Below are 21,885 nucleotides of genomic sequence, written 5' to 3' on the forward strand. Positions count from 1 at the left end.
AGGTTCTGAAGCACTGAGGCCCAGGAGACACGGTCAGAGGGAAGAGTATTTATTTGATTACAGGAACTCCTTTGTTGCCTTCTCCTGTGAGGTCGGCAGTGGCAGACTCTAGCCTGCCCCCAGCTTCACTTTTTCTTGGGCTCCTTACAAGCCACCACGTACCTCTGGGCCACATTGAGAGGAGGGGAGTAGCCATCTGCATAGGAGGTGTCTTCAAACAGGACTGAGTAGTCATCCTGAGGCTGTAGGACACACAGGAAGGGCTGGTCAAGACGTTTCTAGGCCAGGGCAGCCTCTCCTTGCCCAGAGTCCCAGCTGATCTCCCTGCCTCTCCTGCTTCCCTCTCTACTCTGGAGACAAGGGATCTACCAGGAAAGCCTATGTTTAGGAGATGAAGGACAAGAAGACAGCAAGAAGGAATCCTGAAGAATGATTCAGGGGACCGACCAACCCTTAAGGTTCTGGTGTCATCAAAGGCTTTCTATGGTGGCTCCTTACCCGCTGTGGGGGTGTGTGGATCAGGGCACGGTAGAAGCAGGTGGTCTGGGGATATAGGGCCAGCACCAGCTGCTCCTTCTGAAACAAGGCCTCAGGGTCTGTCTCAGGGTTAGCTTTCCACTGGGGCAGTGGGATGATGCGCCGACGGCTCAGGGTGTGTCTCCTGGGGGAACAACATAGGCCGTGACCAATGGAGGCTTCTCCCCCAAGCTTGGTGACCCCACTGCTCCCCATATGGACACTCACTCTTTCCCTTCTTCATCAATGTCGTCTACCTCATACCTGCGGGCAAACAAAAGGGAAACAGTGCTGGGACATAGGGCACAGTCTGCATCCAGGAGGAAGGATGAGACAGGATGAAAAGAGGCTGAAGCAGCTTGAGGGAGCACCCCACACACACACAGCCTTCGGGGGAAGTCCTCCCCGAGGCGGCAGAAGCCAGAGCAGTGAGAAGGCAAAGTCAGACACACACTCACTTGTTGGTAGCATGGCTGTAACTGACTACTTCAGCTAGGATCCACTGCTCATCCCCATCCACAGCCTTCACTCTAGCAGCCACCTTGTCTCCAGGTTTGGCCACATAGTCCCCTGAGGCTGGAATGGCTCCACAGAGCGGTGGGGGCCTAGGAGAGAAAGCCTGTTAGTCTGGCCCCCTGACACCAGCCCTCTCTGGCTAGTTCCTGCCCTCACTTGTCACCAGGCTTCCCGATCCAGAGGGGCAGGGTCATGGCTGACTGCTGCAGCAGCGTCATCAGCACCCCTCTGCGCATGGTCTTCCGTGGGGGCTCCGAGTCATTGTAGAGACCTGCGATCTTGGCCGCTGTGGGAAGCAAGTGAACCCCTGAGGACACGTGGATGGTACCTGACCCAGTCACACCCCAGCAACTGCTCTGAGCTGGAGCACTTTATACCAGCATCCCAACACCATCCATGCCCCTTCTTAACAGACATCTAAGGTTGGGAAGTGACAGGCCCAACTCTCAAAAGGGTGAGATGTCAGGACAGTGGCCACCATCATGGAGAAGAACTAAAAAGGAGGGTTTCCAGGAAGCAGGTTACATTCCATTTCCTGATCACGGTGCTGGATATGTGAATGTGCTGGGTCAATGAAAATTCCTGAAATGAGATACTTGTGTTTATCTCCTTTCTACTAGTGTATGTAATTTCAGTGGAAGTGGCACAAATTATCTAGTGTGGATCACTGGCCTCATCAGCCATGGCTCATCACACTCTTCAACTGAAAACAAACAAAAATGGTACCATGATTACGCTAAAGGGTGAAGAGTTGCATCTGGGGCAAGACAGAAGTCAGGAAGCCAAGGAGGTGGCACCTGAGGAGACCCACAAAGCAGGGAACTAAGCCAGTTTCACATGTGTGGCTGGCTTTGGGGCACAAAGAGTGACAGATGTCACCAAAGCACGCCATAGAGGGAGCAGTGGTAGGAAGGAGAGAGGTGACCAGCCCTGGATAGAGTGAGTAAGGGCAGTGGGAAGGGTGGGGTAAAATGACTGGGTCTGGGCAGAGAACTAGGCACACTCCTGGCCTCTGAGTCTGTCTCCGACAACTGTTGGGTGACTCCACCAGATCATGTGCCATGCTCCCTGCTGGGCCGTGACTGCTTTCCCCCAAGCCCCCACCATGCCTGGTCAAGAAACGCCCTGCATTTCTCCCACTCACCGATCCGCCTCTCTTCCAACAGAGACTTGATCTCAGCTATCTTATCCAGCGCTTTGCGGAGGATGCTAGGCAGGGAAGGGAGAAGAGAGTGCTCGGTGAGGCACTCAGCATAGGCTTCTTGGCCGTTGGGCTCCCCAGACCAAGTCTATGCTGCAGACTACAGATCCTGTTGTATGTCCTGTAATCCTGCCACTCTGGAGGCTGCAGCAATCCTGTAGTGAGTGTGATGCCACCTTAGCTACACGGTGAGCTCCGGGTCTGCCTAGGTTAGAGAGAGACCTCACTTCAAACAAAAAAGGAGGAGGTTTGGATATGGCCCAGTGAATTAAGTACCTGTTGCACAAGCTTGAGGATCTGAGTTAGATTACCAACACCCATCTGAGAGTCAGACATGGTGGCATGTGCCTGCAATCCTGGCACTGGGTTAACGTGGAGACAGCTGGACCCCAGGAGCTCATTGGCCAAACACCCTAGCCAAGTCAATCAGTTCCAGGTTCAGTGAGAGACCCTGTCTCAAAAACTAAGGTGGACAATCAAGGAAGACACTGATATTGACCACTGGCCTACACATGCACTCTCTCCCATGAACATGCACACTCACATGCCTGGGAACCTACACAAACATATATTCATACTGCTTAAATATACATACCACATATATACACAAAATAAAAAACAAAGAAAAAATATGAGACCATAGACCCTAAATAGAAATAGGTATTACCCCAGGTATCTCAGTCAAAAAGTCTGTATACGTCACAATCCTGTGACAGTGGCCCCACAGGATTATAATGGACTTGAACAAATTTTACTGCCTCACAGCACCACTGCCAGCTTAATGTCGTAGTGCACATATTACATTCTCTGCAGTGACAGTCACATACAAGCAGGGCACATACAATCATATACACTCAATAACACTTGATTATACTATTGACTACGCCACTGACTTAGAAATATACTGAGGCTGGAGGGATGGCTTAGCAGTTAACAGCACTGACTGCTCTTCCAGAGGTCTCAAGTTCAATTCCTAGCACCCACATGGTGGCTCACAGCCACTTATAAAGGGATCCGATGCCCTCTTCTACCATGCAGGTGTATATGCAGATAGAACACTCACACAAAATAAACAAACAATATTTATCTGGATAGTGATGGTGCAGGACTTTAATCCCAGCATTCGGAAGGTAGAGGCAGGCAGGCAGATCTCTTGAGTTCTAGGCCAGCCTGGACCACAGAGCAAGTTCCAGGACAGTCAAGGTTACACAGAGAAACCCAGTCTTGAAAAACCAAAGCAAACAAAACAAACATTTACTAAATTATACTTTTGAGAAAACACATGAAACACTGGTAGCTACATCACACATTTCATGTTCAGAGAATGTCTTTATTGTGTAAGAGGCCACAGTGAGTGGTCAATACATCCAAGTTTGTGTCAATGCTCTGTGATGTTCACGGTAGGATTCATCAATGACAGGGCTCAGAATGTTAACTAACCAATGATTATAAATTTTATTCAGTGCTCAGGATGGAGCCAAGTGCCATGTGAAAGCCTGGCAACTGCTCCAACGCTGTTTTCCACTGCGAAAGCATAGGGGCAATGCAGTAGAGTGGCAGGACAAGCCCTGAGAAAGCTGGTGCATGAGGTCACTGATACTGCTTTGGCCAGTTCTGTAGAGATCCTGCCAAAGCTCTGACCCCATCCTGAGATGACAGGAACGGAAGTTCAGATCTGAGTATGCCACGTCCCTAATAGGCTGTGTTTGAGCAGGTGGTCCTTAGTTGGTGGAGCTTTTTGCAGGGTTGTGGACATTTAGGAGGGGGGCCTTGCTAAAGGAAGTGGGCTGGTGAGGGGCAGACCTAATTTAGTGTCCTGCCTGAGCTCTCTGCTTCCTTAGTACAACGCAGGGCAACCAGCAGCCTAGAGCTCCTGGTGCTGCGCCTAACCTTCTCACCATGAAGCCAAAGGAACCCCTCTTCCTTAAGCTGCTTTCTTGTGGGAGTTTCATTACAGTAAGGAGCAATAATAGGGAAGCTCCAGGGGCTGGGCTAGGTAGCAGAGGGGGAAGCAGAACCCTGGGGGGCCTAGAGAGGCCAGGCAAGCTCAGGGCAGCCCCAGTTACAGGGACTCATTCCTCCAGGACTGAAGCCATTTGCACTCCTGGGTAGTCCTGTACCCTGAGCCTTCAGAAGTCAGTTTACAAGGGTTCCAGGCTGGCAGGCAGGCCAGCAGTGGATATCACTATACAGGTTCTCCAGAAGCCTCTTCTCTCAGATCTTGTGATCAGCAGAACAACTCGATTGTGGGTCATTTTTTTCTGTTTCCACAGCAAACCCTTAGCAAAGCTGTAGCTTGGGAGTGTTGGGACTCAGACAGTGAGGAACCCAGAAAGCAGACAAAGAATGATAGTCAGGAGGCCAGAGATACTGTGAAAGGCTGATATTGCTGCTGGGCTTGTTTGGAGAACATAGTTTTCTGTCCTACATTCAAAGTTGCAGTCTACATGACATCAAAGGAACAGCAACAACAAAACCCACCAAGAACCAGCCCAGTGCTTCAGGAACAAACACAAAGGGATACTAATCGGTGATGTGAAGTGGGATATTCAAACAGTCACAAGAGCTTGCTGATAACACAGTGGGAAACACACCTGGGAGATCCCACATCAAGTAAGGAGACAGCATCTTGGGCCTTCGAATAGAAGGCTACTACTGTGGTGCCAATGCCTGAGGTGCCAAGCCTGAGTCTAGAAGCCAGGAAGCACTAAACACTCTCATGGGAGGAACATGCCACAGAATAATTAACCTATAACCTTCAAAAGGTCAAGTCATAAATGGCTAAGAGAGTGAAAAGTGATCCAGATCAAAGCCTGGAGACCGGACATTTGAGCAATGGAGATCTGCACTAGAACAGGCCTCTTTCACGATGAAATAGGAATAAGCTCTCTGGGTCACAGTTTTATATCTGCACTGATATCCTAATTTATATGCTATATAAGAAACAATATGGTGTTTATTACTAATCACCCAGAAGAATTCAGTAACACCGGTGGCATGGGTTTGTCTGACCTAGATGGAGAGTAGCTTCATCTCTCTTGCTTGCTTTCTCTCTCCCGGCTACTGAGTTGGGAAGGTCTGGTTGGGTATTTGTAGGGTGATGAAAATCTGAATTAGCAAAAGGATTTCAATGCAAGCCCATGTTTACCAAACAGGCTCCTAAGTGTTGAATGCTGGGTAAGTTGTGCCAGAGTCATTCCATACCAAATTCGTTTGAGTCTTCACTCTGTCAGCAGTTAGGACAGAAAGGGCAGTTGACTTTTTACTCCCAATGAAGATTTGGAGTCTGCAAAGGCGCTGGGTCCCATCCCCAGCACTACAAAAGGAAAAACCCACAAAACCAGAAAAACAAACACATGCAGCCCTCTGACCTACACGAGCTACTCCAGTCCAGATGAGTGGGAGGGCACGGCACTCAGAAGAACTCATTTTGTTTCTTCTGTAGGAGCAGAGCCCACTCCTCTTTCTGTTCTGTGCTCCAGCCTCACATGGGGAGCCACACCAGACGCTTCTGTCCAAACTAGAAGCTTTGCCATCTTGAACCTCCCTTCTGACAACTACCTCCCTAAATAGATCTCAAAAACTGCTCTATTGAACTGGTTTTTGCTCTCTACCCTTCTACCATGTTCCACTGACCTCCATCACCACCATGGACTTGGTCTCTAACTGGCTTTGAATTCTTCCCCAACTCTTCTTTTTTATTGCAGCTTTAAGTCTTATTGTTTCCCGAGGCCTCTAGAGTGAGGCCTGTGGCACTCGAGGCCCTTAGGAACCACCTCCCCTGCTTCTGAGCCATGTAGGCTACTCTGGTCCTTATCCCACAGCTGGCATTCTGAGGGGCCCTCAACACACAGCCACTGTTAAAAACAGCAGACTAAGACTTATTAGGAAGGCTTAAGATTATCTGCCTACAACTTGCATTAAAAAGTGAAGAGGCTGGGCAGTGGTGGCACACATCTTTAATCACAGCACTTAGGAGCCAGAGCCAGATGGATCTCTGTGAGTTCAAGGCCAGCCTGTTCTACACAGTGAGATCCAGGACAGGCACCAAAACTACACAGAGAAACCCTATCTTGAAAAAAAAAAAAAAAAAAAAAAAAAACCAAACAAACAAAAAAAAAATTGAAGAGAATTGGCTACACATAACAACACATCAACGGTAACTTCTGTCAGAATCCTGTGAGATGTGTTCATTTAAAGTAAGTTGAGCTGTAGAAAGGCCCTGTTCAGCAACCTAGCAGAGTACTAACTATGGACTTCTGCCTTAGAAACCAGACTTCCCCATTTACTAGCTCTATGAGTTTTGAAGATTTATTATCCCTCTATGATTCAGCTTCCTTAACATTTACTGTTTATTGTACCAATTTAACAGTAAATTTAACAGTAAATTGGTACAATACTAAAAACTACATCAAAGGAATGCTTTGAGGATCAAGTGGAGTAAAGAAATATATAAGGTATTTGGACCAGGTATGGTGGAGCACACCTTTAATCCTAGTACTAGGGAGGCAAAGGCAGCCAATCTCTGGGAGTTGGAGGCCAGCCCGCTCTACATAGTTGAGTTCCAGGACAAGGGCTACATTGTGTGACTCTGTTTCAAAAAATAAAAATATTAAAAAAGTACTTGGAATGGTAACATGACCACAGTAGTACCATATAGTGGTTGTTACCATTACAGGCACAGCAGTGCCATATAGTGGTTGTTACCATTACAGGCACAGCAGTGCCATACAGTGGTCCAGGTTACCATTACAGGCAGAGCAGTGCCATACAGTGATCCTGGTTACCATTACAGTCAGAGCAGTGCCATACAGTGATCCTGGTTACCATACAGGCTGCAATAGTCAGCATATTCCCATCGGGGGAAGAATAGTTTATAGAATCCAGCATTCTCTCCACATTATCCCACTGTCTGTTCACAATCCAGTGGGAGTTATCACCAGATTTTAATGGCAAGGCAACAGTTTCAACTGACTTGACTGCAGGGTCACCTGACTAGGAAATGGTACACAGGGACATGACACTGATTACTGCATCTATAAAGCAGTGAACTAAAGGGGAAGAATGGGTAATGAAGGTAGGGCTTGGGAAAGCTCAAGCAATGGGAGAGGCAGAGCAGGAGGACCCTCTTCACAGACAGAAGGCAAGCTGGGGCTGTGGCTTCCGGTCACATGTGGTCCAGAATAGAGGTCAGGGAACGGACAGCAGCTGCCCTGTGGGTGGTACTCACTTGCACTCAGCCTCCGCATCGGCCTTGGCGGTTGTGTAGAGGCCACGCAGCTTTGTCCGGTAATAAGGAGAAACTATAAACACAGGATGAGGAGGCATGAGCAAGAGGAGGTGGCAGCATGGGACCCTGACCCAGGACATCAGAATCAGCTTGAAGAGGCTCAGAGGCCAGGGCCTGGATTCTAAGCTTTAGGAGTTCAAACATGCTCCCAAGAGGTTAGTAAGATGGCTCAGCATGGAAAGTACTTGCCTTGCAAGTACCAGGAAACAACCTCTATCACCAGAACCCAAGTAAAGAAAAGCCAGGCACCTCAGATGTGGTAGCATTTGCTTTAATCAGCACTTGCAGAGGCAGGTGGATATCAGTAACCTGAAGGCCAGTCTGGCCTACACACTGAGTTCTAGGACAGCCAGGGATATATAGTGGACCATTTCAAAAACAAAAACAAAAACAAAAACAAAAAGTGAAAGGTGCCTGAGGAATGAAACATGAGGTTGGCCTCTGCACACATACACAAGTGCATATATGCCCCCTCACAACACACATTAAAAAAGTGTTCCCTGATCATCAGGGTCACATTTCCATATGGTAAAGACACCACCACCATTCTTTTTTTTCTTTTTAATAATAATTTATTCGTGCTTTAGGTGCATTGTGTGTGAGTATGTCAGATCCCCAGGAATTGGAGGGGATGGTAGTTGTGAGCTACCATGTGGCACGTGGGTATTGGTAATTGAACCTGGGTCCTGGAAGAGCATCCAGTGCTCTTAACCACTGAGTCACCTCTCCAGCCAGCCCCCACCATTCTTAGAAAGCACTTCTAACCTGCCACCTGTCCATACCAAGACAGGTACAGAGAACCAAGAAGAAGCTGGTACTGTCCAAAGTTATTCTGAGTTAGAAAGCACCAAGCACAGGGAGGGTAAGCTGCCTTTGTGCACATTCAGAGGCCATGGGGGAACTCTGCTCCAGAAAAGCCCTGTGCCCATGAGCTCTAAGGTAAGGGTGAGTTTTCATGCACACAAGGCTGCCTTTCCAGTCCTGAGCTGACAGACTCTGAGGTCCTGTGGTGCAAGGCAGTCAGTCAGTCATCAGTCCCTGTCACTTTAGGTCATTCAGCCAAAGGAACAACGACCCTGAAGAGCAACTTTGGACTATGCAGATACAAGCAAAAGTCCCCTTGGAAGACATAGTAAGGCCATGCTCCTGGTCTCAGTCCTTCCCACCTCCCTTCTCTTCTGCCTCATTTACTCACTCTTGTTCTCAGTCTGCATTCGCTCATGGGTTTTCTGGATGTTCACCAAGTTGTGCTCGCTCCTCGAACGCTCTTCCTGTAAAGTTGACGTCAAGAGGCCATGAGGTTGACCTTTACCCTAACGACAGCCCACTGTTTACATTACGGCTCCCTCTGCGTTGTGCTGCCCTATGGGTTGAACAGCCGCTTCAGTTGTAGACCTCTCATTACAGCATCATACACAAGAGTCCTACCTCCCTAAACATCCTCCACACCCCTCCTAGCCTTTCATCCCACCCCAGTTCTCCCAAGGCTCTGCCATTCACATCTTTTTACTTTCTCTAGTGTGTCTTTTCTGGAATTTGTCACACAGTTGGAATGAAGCATACAATATGTAACCTACTGGGATCTTTCACTTAGCAAATATGCACCAGTATTTTAGGATTCTTATTTTTCAGGGTACACCAACTAAGGGTAGGTTCTGGAGAGAAATTTCTGGGAATTGCTCCCTACTGGCTCACTGGACCATGTGGTGCAGAACAACTAGTGTGTGGCTATAAACATCAATAAGCCGGACATGGTGGCACATGACTTTAATACCAGCACTTGGGAGGCAGAGGCAGATAGGTCTCTGAGTTCTAGGCCAGCCTGGTTTAGAGAGCAAGTTCCAGGCCAGCCAGGGCTACACAGAGAGACCCTGTCTCAGGAAAACAAAACAACCATACATACACACATACAAACTTCAGTGAGCAAATGCTTGGAAAGGTAATAATGGACAAATAGAGTAATGGCATGCTCAACATGCTATGAGTATGCTACAGGAACAAACACATACAACTCTTTATTTGTGAATGAGAGAAAAGCTATTTGAATATATAGGAGGAAATGGGATTTCGAGCACTATGGGGCTGGAGAGATGGCTCAGCAGTTAAGTGCTGCTCTTCCAGAGGACCCAGGTTCTAGTCCTTGCGCCCATGTGGCAGCTCACAATTGTCTATAACTACAGTTCCAGGGGATCTGATGACTTCTTCAGGCCTCCAGAGACACCATGTATGCATGTAGTAAACAAACATACATGAGGGTACTCACCCATAATCGTAAAGTAAAAATAAGTCTGAAAACAAAAAGATTAGAGTACTAGATATCACCTGGCAGATGCAATTCCTTGGTACTACACTCAGGACAAATAAATGTGCATGTGACTGTCACCTTTTTAATCCCAGAACAGGCACTGTACATTTTCTGGTCTGAAACATGTACCTTACTACACCTAGGTCATCAGTATACATCTGCAACATGAGTGGCAGAGTCAACACTGACCCACAGACAGAAAAGGGCTTTGGAAGAGGCAAGTGACAGCCTATGCCTTGTGGGACAAGACAAATACATGATGAATGAGGAGCTGCATTCAGAGGAAAAGTATTTGTTAATTAGGATAAGATGATCAACATGAGTTCTCTTATAGGAAAAAAGCCAAGAATGGAAGTCAATTTAGAAATGGTGGGGGACTCTAGAGTCAGGCAGGACCAGCACAAATGCTAGGCAACTCTAAAACCACCCATCGTGGGGAAAGAAGGGGTTATAGACTGAACCAACAGAGCAGGTTAGGCATTGTGAACAGATAGAGGCCAGAGAAGCCACGAGACAAAGGCCTTCCACCCTCATTCCTGCAGCCTATGGACATCTCCAGGGTACTTGTAACATGTGAAGTACCATGACTACACAGTAACAGAGCAACCTAAGCTATGTCCTGAAGCACTGTCATTACCAGTAAGAAATACTCTAAATACCACCTGTGTCTATCTCAAAAGAAGGTGGTAGGCTCTAATACATAATGCCATGGTAACCTGTGTCTATCTCAAAAGAAGGTGGTAGGCTCTAATACATAATGCCATGGTAACCTGTGTCTATCTCAAAAGAAGGTGGTAGGCTCTAATACATAATGCCATGGTAACCTGTGTCTATCTCAAAAGAAGGTGGTAGGCTCTAATACATAATGCCATGGTAACCTGTCTGGACTGAGGCAAGGTGACTGGCTTTGTTTTCAGCTGAGCTGCAGCCCAGAAATATGTGGTCATGGGCCAGGTTAGTAATCTGGGTAGCAGATGGTGAACAGGGTTAACTCAATAAACCTGGGTTGTCTAAACCCCACACATTCTAAAGTGCTTCCAGATCCTGGAAGTTAACTCTAAACCCTTCGACTGGCTTACCTCATAAGAACATCTGTGTTTACTTGGAGTTTGGGGGTGGAGGAAGAGGAGTTTGGGGGTGGAGGAAGAGGAGTTGGGTGGAGGAAGAGGAGTTTGGGGTGGAGGAGGAAGAGTTTGGGGTGGAGGAGGAGTGGGTGGAGGAGGAGGAGTTTGGGGTGGAGGAAGAGGAGTTTGGGGGTGGAGGAGGAAGAGTTTGGGGTGGAGGAGGAGTGGGTGGAGGAGGAGGAGTTTGGGGTGGAGGAAGAGGAGTTGGGAGGAGGAGGAGTTTGGGGTGGAGGAGGAAGAGTTTGGGGTGGAGGAGGAGTGGGTGGAGGAGGAGTAGTTTGGGGTGGAGGAAGAGGAGTTTGGGGGTGGAGGAGTTTGGGGGTGGAGGAGGAGGTGTTTGGGGTGCAGGAAGAGGAGTTTGGGGTGCAGGAAGAGGAGTTTGGGGTGGAGGAGGAGGAGTTGGGGTGGAGGAGGAGGAGTGGGTGGAGGAGGAGGAGTTGGGTGGAGGAGGAGGAGTTGGGGTGGAGGAGGAGGAGTTGGGATGGAGGAGGAGGAGTTGGGATGGAGGAGGAGGAGTTGGGGTGGAGGAGGAGGAGTTGGGGTGGAGGAGGAGGAGGAGTTGGGGTGGAGGAGGAAGAGTGATTACGGATGGGTACGGCTCTAAACTGACTGCGGTGACAGTTATACAACTAAACTTCTAAAAATCACTGAATTGTGCACTTTCAGCAGGAGCCTTGTGTGGTATGTGACCTGTCTTTCAAAGCGCTGTTAAACAAAAGTGAGATCTTGTACTGGACAGAAAACCCCACAGGAATGGCAGTCAGACACGAGTCTCCCCCTCCCACCTCTTCTATGGTATCTTAGCTCGTGGAGGTCTCTCTGAACATAAGCCCCTCCTCTTTACAGCGTAACACCACAGCCCATGCTTCACTTCGCTCTTACCTGGGTTTGCTTGATCAGCTGATGGAGCTCTGTGAGAAGCTCTGCAATTCGGGAATCAGCAGAAACGAGGGCCATGGGACGAGCCTGTGACGGGCATCTGGTCGGAGGAAAGAAAGGAGGGAAAGCTGTCAATGTCTGCTGTGGGTTGAACTGTATTTCCGACCCACGAAGTCCTAATCCTTGGTACATGTAGATGACGTATTTGGAAACAGGGTCTTTGCAGACGGAAGTCAAAAGTAAGATGAGACCGTCACCTGGAGCGACTGTGTCCTTATAAGAAGAGACAAACGTACACAAGGGAAAGATAACCAGAGAGGCCGAGACTGGAGTGATGCAGCAAGCAAGCGACTGTTGTTGGCCTTACACTTGAAAGCTTTTGCCGTTGCCTGCAGAATGGCCAGAATGACAGCCAAGCACTACCACTCTGCTTCAAATAAGACTTTACATGAAGACGATTTCCAAGTCAAAGAGACATTATTTTCTCACTAGAGAAGAAAGACAAATCACTAAAAAAAAAAAAAAAAAACCTTTTTCAAGGTAAAGTAAATGCATTATAATAAAAATAAAATGTTTTTGCATAACAAAAATTAGAAAAAATGACAATAAAAGGTAAAAGGAGAAGTAATGACTAGTTGAAGACAGATACATCTAAAATAAAGGTTTACTTGGGATGAGGAAAATACTTTTTGGAGGGGTGCTGGAATTTTGTGTAATAGCTGCCTCTTAGAAGGGTTGTTCTGGTGCCAGGGATGGTGGTAGATACCTGCAATTCCACCTACTCAGGAAGCACAGGGGAAAATTCCACATTCCAGGCCAGACTAAGCTACAGGAAAACTTATTTCAAAAAAGGAAACAAAACAAAGAGTGGGTGTGTAGCTCAGTGGTAGTGTTTGCCTAGTGTGCACAGGTCCTAGGTTCAATCCTAGCACTGGGACAAGGAAGAAAAGGGAGAAAAGGCTTTCATGGACAGGATCCTGAGGGTGCACAACAGGGATCCTAAGGAAGCAAGGGACACACGGCTTCATGCCCACTCTTTGTATAACCTCACCCAGAGGAATATAAGCAGAAGCTCAGCGTTTTCTAAAAAGGGCTCAGAGAGGTAGAAGACCATGTGGGATAAAGACAAGAGACAAGGTTTACCAGGAGAAATGATCTGGTGCCAGAGAAGCCCCCTTCTGAGTGTGTGTGAAATGCACACCGAAGAACATCTTCCTAGGCATTGGGGGTGTAACAAAGAAACAGAGAGAGAGCTGGGGAACAACCCGCTGAGGTGACAAGCAGCCTCTTGAAAAACAAGATGTTGAGCTCAAAGAATAATTAATACAGGTACATTACTGCCTACTGGGCTCGATATAGGAAAACTCTATGCAAAAGGGGTGTGCGTGTGAGTGCGTGGGTGTGTGTGAGTGCGTGGGTGAGTGCGTGTAGGGTTAAAAAAATTAAATAAAAATGTCCTGTGGGGCTGGAGAGATGGCTTAGAGGTTTAGAGCATTGACTGCTCTTCCAGAGGTTCTGGGTTCAATTTCCTGCAACCTAATGGTGGCTCATAGGCATAGAATGAGATCTGATGCCCTCTTCTGGTGTGTAGGCCAACATGCAGACATAATGCTGTATACATAATACATCTTTTATATATTATATTTTGTTATTTTCATTAGGTTGTGTGTGGGAAATTATAAACGCCCTCTCCCTGGAATCACTCCCTTATCCAAAGACAACTGTTGCTTTGGTTTGTATATTGTTTGAAATGTATGCAGGAAATAATCCTGTTGGAGCTTGAAAAGTCTCCCCAAGAGACTATCCTTTTTGGTGTTCTCATTGAAATGCCAGAATGTCTATATTTGCTCAAATCTATGGTGACTCATTGTCTGTGGAAATATAGGGGTGCATATCAAAGGATCTGTTGACCAATAGTCTCGCAAGCTATATTTTCTTGTTTGGCCCATCAGAATAATTAAGTCAAGGAATTTCTCTTTTTTTTTTTTTTGGTTTTTCAAGACAGGGTTTCCTCTGTGTAGCTTTGCGCCTTTTCCTGGAACTCACTTGGTAGCCCAGGCTGGCCTCGAACTCACAGACATCCGCCTGGCTCTGCCTCCCGAGTGCTGGGATTAAAGGCGTGCGCCACCACCGCCCGGCTTCAAGGAATTTCTTGATGTCCTTCTGTGTAACTGGAGACCACTTCAGTGTTCTAGATGGTGTTTTGAGTTTCACTGCAGTTTGATCATGATGGTTGGGACAGCTCTTTGTACAACATCTCAAACAACTCAACACCAAATGAGACATTAAATTCATCACCAAAAAAGAGATTGGTCACAGAGGCTACAGAGTCACACTGAGAAGGAAATGTAGTGACCCCGGCATGACCTTCAAATGTTTGTAAGTGTGGTGGTGTGCCAATTAAGACCAAAAATTATCAGTAGCTTAGTTAGTGTAGGAATCTCTTGAAAGTACCGCTGCCTTGGGTTTCCTTCCAAGTTAATAATTTTACTGTCAGTAGAATCTGTAGAATTATCTCCAGCATTGTCAAAAGCAGTCATCCACATCTTCAACCTCACTAGGAATATATGATAGATTATCGTTGAATACTTCCAGAAGTACATCAGTTTCACTGGTTTCATTGGGTTTCCTCCTTTTTCCAAGAGAGGACATTTCTAAAAGCACCAGTAACATGAAGACAAAGACTATTGAAATGACCAAAATACAATGTAACTGCAATGCTTTATGGGTTCGTGCAATTATATAGTTTTTGCAGATTAGCCTGCATGGTTTCCACCAATGAAATCGTTCATTCGAAGTGGACAATACAGAGTGTTGACATCTAGTGTTGACATCTAAGGTCTATCACAGACAGTATGTGAAAAATGAGAAAACTCATGAGCAGTCCTTAAAAGATGGTGCACGAAACACAGAAAACTCATGAGCCATATGAAATGTGTTAATAGATAATGGTCCTCAAACTCTTCAGAGATCTGCTGAATATGGCATTTAAAGTGTTTAATTTAAAAAAAAAAAAAAAGCTTCCTGTAATAGACAGAAATGCCAGCTCCTAGCAATGACCCTGAGGTCTCCAGGTTTGAAAGAAAATGACCCCCAAATGGAGTGGCACTATTAGGAGGTGTGGCCTTGTTGGAGCAAGTGTTGTTTTGTTGGAGGAAGGGTGTCACTGTTGAGGCAGGCTTTGAGGACTCCACTCATATGCTCAAGTCATGCCCCATGAGACAGTTCACTTCCTGTTGCCTTTGGATCAAGATACAGAATTCTCCAGCACCATGTCAGCCTGCATGCCACCACACTCCCAGCCACCATGCTCCCCGCCATGATGATAATGGACTAAACCTCTGAAACTGTAAGCATCACCCCAATTAAATGTTCTCCTTTATAAGGATTGCCATTGCCATGGTCATGGTGTCTCTTCACAGCAATGGAAACCCTAACTAAGACAGTTCAGTTCAGTTCATATGTAAAAATCAGGCCTCCCTTTTCTAGAGCTGCTAGGTCTCCTGCTAAGAAAGGCAGACAGTTTACCTTGCTGACAGGCTTCACACTAAAAGAGTGAAACTCGCCGGGCGGTGGTGGCGCATGCCTTTAATCCCAGCACTCGGGAGGCAGAGGCAGGCGGATCTCTGTGAGTTCGAGGCCAGCCTGGGCTACCAAGTGAGTCCCAGGAAAGGCGCAAAGCTACATAGAGAAACCCTGTCTCGAAAAACCAAAAAAAAAAAAAAAAAAAAAAAAAAAAAAAAAAAAAAGAGTGAAACTCACAAAACAGGTTTCAGTGTAAACTTTTATTATTCCTTTATTTAATGAACTTGCTTTATTTACAATGCTCTCAATAATCAACCACCTGTGTTTCATGGTATTTGATTGGATGGAAAGAAAAGGTTTGAAATTTATGTAAGTTGTGAGAATCTAAGAAAGTAAATGAAAGTTGTAAAGGTCTAAGGATGTGAAAGTTTAAGGAAGTTCTGAGGGTATAAGAAAGTGACTTAAAGCATGTAAATGCAAGCTATAAAGGTCTGAGGAACTGATTTAAGGTATGTGAAAATGAGAAAGGTTTCAGATTTCTTCTCCTCTCTGCTATTGTTATACTAGATTTCTAAAGTTCAGCGTTTTAATATTAATCAAGGGAGTTTTCATAGGCTATTTATCCAGCCCTAGTAAAGCAATGACTGTTATCAAGTCACAAGCTCAAAACTGTAAATGTCCTTGGTTGTCTTCTAAGTATAGATTTAAAAGTGCTTCTCATTGTGCTGAAAACATCTCTGTCCAATCTACACATCCAGCCCTCTGGAGAGAGGAAAGAGTGCTCACGCTTTAAACCCAAACCACAGCTTTTGCTAAGACTCAGCTCTTTACAAACACTTACAATGAGCATTTCAGTACAGATTACTAACAGTGGTAATGCTAATACATTAAAAACTTGTACCTCGCCGGGCGGTGGTGGCGCACGCCTTTAATCCCAGCACTCGGGAGGCAGAGCCAGGTGGATCTCTGTGAGTTCGAGGACAGCCTGGGCTACCAAGTGAGTTCCAGAAAAGGCGCAAAGCTACACAGAGAAACCCTGTCTCAAAAAACCGAAGGAAAAAAACAAAACAAAACAAAACAAAAAAAACTTGTACCTCTTTTTGTAAACATTAAAAAAAAAAAAAAAAAAAAAAAAGCTCGTCGGGAGGTGGTGGCGCACGCCTTTAATCCCAGCACTTGGGAGGCAGAGGCAGGTGGATCTTTGTGAGTTTGAGGCCAGCCTGGTCTACAGAGCAAGATCCAGGAAAAGGCGCAAAGCTACACAGAGAAACCCTGTCTCAAAAAACCAAAAAAAAAAAAAAAAAAAAAGCTCATGTAAACTTCAGTGAGCTCTGACTTGTACCTACCTGTCATAGGTCAAACTGACTCCAGGTAAGTACTCCTGCCAACCAACAGCCTAAGCCTCCCTGCCTACCGCCTATTCCTAAGGGTGGGATATCTATTTCTTCCCCCACCCCTACACACACACCCATTGACTGGCTTGGGACTACTTCCACATCCACAACTACCAGGACTATGGGCCTGAAAGTTTCAAAAGTACACCCGACATAAAAAAAATTTTCCCCTACACTTAATTTCTGTCCCTACTCTGTTATCTGTCCCAGCAGGTTTCCATCAGCTGGAGAGAGCAAACTGCTCCCAGACTGCCTGCAATGCTCCAGCTGTCCAAGTGTTCCTTCAGAACCTGCATCCCAGACTGCTCCAAAGGGGCCTGTGCTTCACTAGCCCCAGGTGGTCCCTTAGAACTTGGGCAGTGATGGAAACAGATGTCGCCCCAGCACGCACTTCTCTCTCCTTTCTGGGCCTTGACCAGCACTCCAACCACCCTGGGCCCCAACTACCACACCCCAATTTCAGCTAAGAATCAGGTACACAAGAGATTATGTCACCTTTTATTATCAACAAAAAGGCTGCAAGGTTAGGCCCCAAAGAAACTCAGGACAAATGGCTAACTGTGTTGCCTATTAGCACACCAAAGTGTCTGCCTGGACTGCAGGCTCACTCAGCACCTGTGGCTTCTCAGCACTTCTCCCCTTGGCCCTACCTTAAACCTCTCTAGCCCAGGGGACTTCTCTTCCCTCCCCCAGCTTCTTCTAGTTATATAACCACGCCATTTTGGTCACGTGCTCTTTTGGTTCTCTCTTAATCCTCTTGGCCCTCTCCCCCTACCCCACACCCATCTCCTCTCATGGCCCAGTTCAGTCTGGATCCTTCCAGATGCCCCTGGCGTATTCTCTCTCATATCTACAATACAATCCTTCTCCCCAGCCCTACATTGGAGTGCCATGTCCTCATTTTCATTCACAGCTGTCTCTCTAGTCCTGTCCTTCACAGAACACACAGCTTGTTGCAAAGGCTCAGGCCAGCCCCATTCCATAGCTGCTGCTGTCCTTGGCAATCATCCCATGATCATGGCACCTCCAAATATGCTGGTGTCTCTACTACAACTGGGCGGCACTTCACCAATAGCCTCTCCTGGGCTCTCTTCAGGGCCCCTGCCACACGGTGCCAAGCCTCAGCCGCCCTCCAAGACCCCTTCCATCCCAGAGCTTCAACTGCAACTGAGGCTGCATTTAACCAATGGCTTCTCACAATGCCAGGCCTCGGCTACCCTCCAGGATCCCTTCAAATCCTGAAGCTCTCATGCCACCATAACCAGTAATGCAGGGAGATTCTTACATAGTATCAAGTTTGGTTGCCAGCTAGAGATGCAGCCTTGGCTCTCTCTGGATCACAGTTTCCGATGCTGGTCTCTTATTAATCACTGCTTATTTCTCAACTCCAGCTAACCAGCACTGATTGTCCCACTAAAGCAAAAGTGTCACTTTAGTGGGTTGGTCTCTGATTCTTCAGCTCCAGCTGACCAGACACCATAGAATCTTAATTCAAATATATTATACAAACTGTCCTGAAAGGCTTTGAGGGACTCAAACTCTACAAGCCAGGCCTCCATCATTGGCATTTCTCCAGAACGCCTTATCTCCCAAGCTCCACAGAACAAACAAACAGTCCATTAAGCTCTAAGCACCCAACTGCTTTTCCAGCCCCAAAGTTCCTAAGTCCATAATTCTCCTGAAAACATATATGTAGGTCTGTTACAGCAATATTCCACTCCCAATACCAATTTGTCTTAGTTAGGGTTCCTTTTATTTTCTTCCTTTTTATTTGTTTATTCATATATTTTATGTATACGAGTGCTCTATCTGCATGTACGCCTGCATACCAGAAGAGGGCATCAGATCCCACCATGTGGTTGCTGGGAATTGCACTCACGACATCTGGGAGAGCAGCAGGTTCTCTTAACTGCCTTGCCCTTTCTCCAGCCCCATTAGTTAGGGTTTCGATTGCTAGGATTAAAAACACCCTCATCAAAAACAACTAAGGGGCCAGGCGGTGGTAACGCACACTTTTAATCACAGCACTCGGAGGTAGAGGCAGGTGGAGCTGTGAGTTCAAGGCTAGCCTGGTCTACAAAGTGAGCTCTAGGACAGGCTGCAAAGCTACACAGAGAAACCCTGTCTCAAAAAAGAAAAAAACAAAAAAACAACTTAGGGAAAAAAAGGTTTATTTCAGTTTATACTCCATGCTGAAGGGAAGTCATGCCAGGAACTTAAGGCAGGAACCTGGAGTCAGGAACTGAGGCAGAGGCCATGGAGGAACGATGCTTACTGGCTTTGTTCCCATGGCTTATTCAGCCTGCTTCCTTATATAGTCCAGGACTATCTGCCCAGGGCTGACATTACCCAATGGGCTGGGCTCTCCTAGTCAATCACTAATTAAGAAAATGCCCCACAGGTTTGCTGACAGGCTGATATTATGGAATTATTTCTCAACTGGGTTTTGTCCTTCTCAGATGACTCTAGCTTGTATCAAGTTGATAAAAACACAAACCCAACCAGGACAGGTGTTCAGATGGTAACTGAGGTGGCAAGGTAGCACTAGGGAAAACATCTAGACTAATGAACAGAGACCAACTCAATGTTGGGCTGGAGAGACGGCTCTGCAGTTAAGAGCACTGGCTGCTCTTGCAGGGGACCCTATTCTATCCTCGGCACCCACAAAGCAGCTCACAACTGTCTGTAACTTCAGTATCAGGACCTCTCTGGCATCCCTGGGCACCAGACACACATGTGATACACAGCCATACCTGCAGACAAGATACACACACACATAAAATAAATAAAAGTAAATTAAAACCTATCTTCACATCTGTGGCTGATCTCCAATAAAGATGCAATGATAATTCAATAAGGAAACATGTTTTGTCCTAAGTGATGCTAGGGACCACTGAAAATTGGAATACAGAAGAATGGATTTAGATTGCTATCTAAGATTTACCCAAAACAAAACAAAACAAAAAAAAAAAAACAAACACCAAAAAAAAAACACCCAAATGATAGGAAAATACAATTTCTGAAAGATACACATCTTTCTATCATTATGACAAAATATCAATATAAATCAACTTACAAAGACACACAGCTTTCCCTCACCATGACAAAATACCCAATATAAATCAACTTATGAGGAGAAAAAGCTTATTTTGACTCAACTTCAGAATTTCAGTCCACGTCACTTGGCTGTGTTGCTCTGGGCTTGAGAAAGGACAATACATCATGGTGGGGGACATATGACACAGGGGCCTGCTCACCTCATGACAGTCCAGAAACAGAAAAGGCAGCAGGAGCTGAGGTCCCAATATCCTTTCAACTGAGCCCTGGTTCCTCCTTCCTGGATGACCTGTTCTGTACAGTGTGGAGATGATCTTTGTCAAGTAGGAGCAGCACCCAGCAAAACACCATCAATGAATTTTCAAAACCTCCAGCAGAGAGGACTGGAGTAGTCCAATTGAGAGAGCAAAGAAAAGGTAACTTGGAACTGGGTGCTTATGAACATCTAGCAGAAACCGACTGAGGAAGCTGAGGCAGGCAGCTAGAGTTCCCGAGTGAGTGGTTCTCATGGATGAGCTGTCCGGGGCTGAACTCTCGGGTCACGGTTCCCATTTCGGGCACTTACATGATGGAATAAACAACAGTAGTCTATGTAGAGAATGGTTCACCTTCTGGCTGTTCTCTTCTCTCCTGTCACAGGTTAGAGGCCAGCCCATCCCCAGACAAGGGACCTTAGTGGACAATGAGATAAACATGCTTGGGTCTGAAATGGAGGGGTCATTCCCAATTCCAGAGCCAGCCTCTCAGTAAGCTCAAACAGCACATGACGACTGACCAGTATCATGTACATTACAGGCTTATTTCCTAATGGTTCTACCACCTCGCTACACACTGACAACTAAGCCTTTAACACACGGGCCTCTGTGGAGATAGTCAAGAGTAAAACTAAGTAGGGGCACACACTTACAATCTCAGGGCTCTAACAAGACCTTGTCTTTAAATAAATAAATGTAGCCAAGAGTGGTGGAGCACACCTTTAATCCCAGCCTAGGGAGGCAGAAGCAGGTGGATCTCTCTGAGTTCCAAGCCATGCAAAGCTACACAGTGAGACACCCCTCAAAAAAAAAAAAATCTAACCTATAGAAATATAAATGTCCAACAAACAATAACATTCTCCCCTTAAAAAAAATCCAAAAAAGCAGCCGGGCAGTGGTGGCACATGCCTTTAATCCCAGCACTCGAGAGGCAGAGCCAGGCCAATCTCTGTGAGTTCGAGGCCAGACTGGTCTACAGCGTGAGATCCAGGACAGCCATCAAAACTACACAGAGAAAACCTATCTCGAGAAAACAAAACAAAACAAAACAAAAAACAAAAACAAAATCCAAAAGAGCAAAATAAAAAATTAAAGGAGAGCCAGTCTGCTTGTAATCCTTAGGAGGCTGAGGTAGGAATGATGTGGAATTGGAGGATAGTCTGTGCACAGAGAGACCCTGTCTCAAAAAGTTTTAAAAAAGGCCACAGATGTAATTCAGTGCAAGGGAGCTTTCCTAGAGAGAACTCCAGGGATCAATCTCTAGTACTGCAAAAAGAAAAAGAAACCGCAATATCCCACATCGTGTGCACAAGAATGTATGATCTCTGAAGGAAACATTTGGTATGCTCATAGGCATAGGCTAATAGGAGCCACTGTGCCTCCTGCCTTCTGGATCTGACAACAGCCACCTTTAACTCCAGGTCTGGGGGAACTAATATCCTTTGAAGGCTCTGCAGGCACCATAAGCACATGCATATATCTTCACACACACACACACACACACACACACACACACACAGCCTCATACAGACACACATGCACATATACACATAAATAAAAAGCTTTTTTTAATCTTAAAGGAATAAGAAAAAAAGAGGGCTAGAGAGATAGTCCAGCAGTTAAGAGTTTAGCACTGTTGCAGAAGACGTGAGTTTAAGTCCCAGGATCCACATTAGACAGGAATCTGACACCTCTGGCCTCTGCAAGCACCAACACTCACATGCACATACCTCTACACAGACTCACCCATACACTAATTTAAGATAAAATAAATGTTGAAATAATTAAATAAAGAAGAGAGACCGGCGAGCCACCGCCATGACA

General features: G+C 46.2%; 1 protein-coding gene across 2 annotated transcripts in view; it reads right to left on the reverse strand.

The window, feature by feature from the left end:
- Window positions 1-35: 35 nt before the first annotated feature.
- Window positions 36-21,885, reverse strand: part of Sgf29 (SAGA complex associated factor 29) — a 31,347-nt gene continuing 9,497 nt past the window's right edge. The window contains exons 2-10 of one of the 2 annotated variants that reach the window (XM_059266886.1): window positions 11,835-11,931; window positions 8,719-8,794; window positions 7,464-7,536; window positions 2,177-2,241; window positions 1,189-1,318; window positions 975-1,121; window positions 745-780; window positions 499-661; window positions 36-242 (exon numbers count right to left, since the gene is read on the reverse strand). In XM_059266886.1, the coding sequence (XP_059122869.1) occupies window positions 126-242; window positions 499-661; window positions 745-780; window positions 975-1,121; window positions 1,189-1,318; window positions 2,177-2,241; window positions 7,464-7,536; window positions 8,719-8,794; window positions 11,835-11,909 (882 nt within the window). In that variant the 5' untranslated portion in view covers window positions 11,910-11,931 and the 3' untranslated portion in view covers window positions 36-125. Of the gene's footprint in view, window positions 243-498; window positions 662-744; window positions 781-974; window positions 1,122-1,188; window positions 1,319-2,176; window positions 2,242-7,463; window positions 7,537-8,718; window positions 8,887-11,834; window positions 11,938-21,885 lie in introns of those variants that run through there. The other variant, XM_059266891.1, reaches the window with a different exon arrangement.

This window comes from Peromyscus eremicus, chromosome 1 (genome assembly GCF_949786415.1).
Source record: "Peromyscus eremicus chromosome 1, PerEre_H2_v1, whole genome shotgun sequence".
Lineage (NCBI taxonomy): Eukaryota > Metazoa > Chordata > Mammalia > Rodentia > Cricetidae > Peromyscus > Peromyscus eremicus.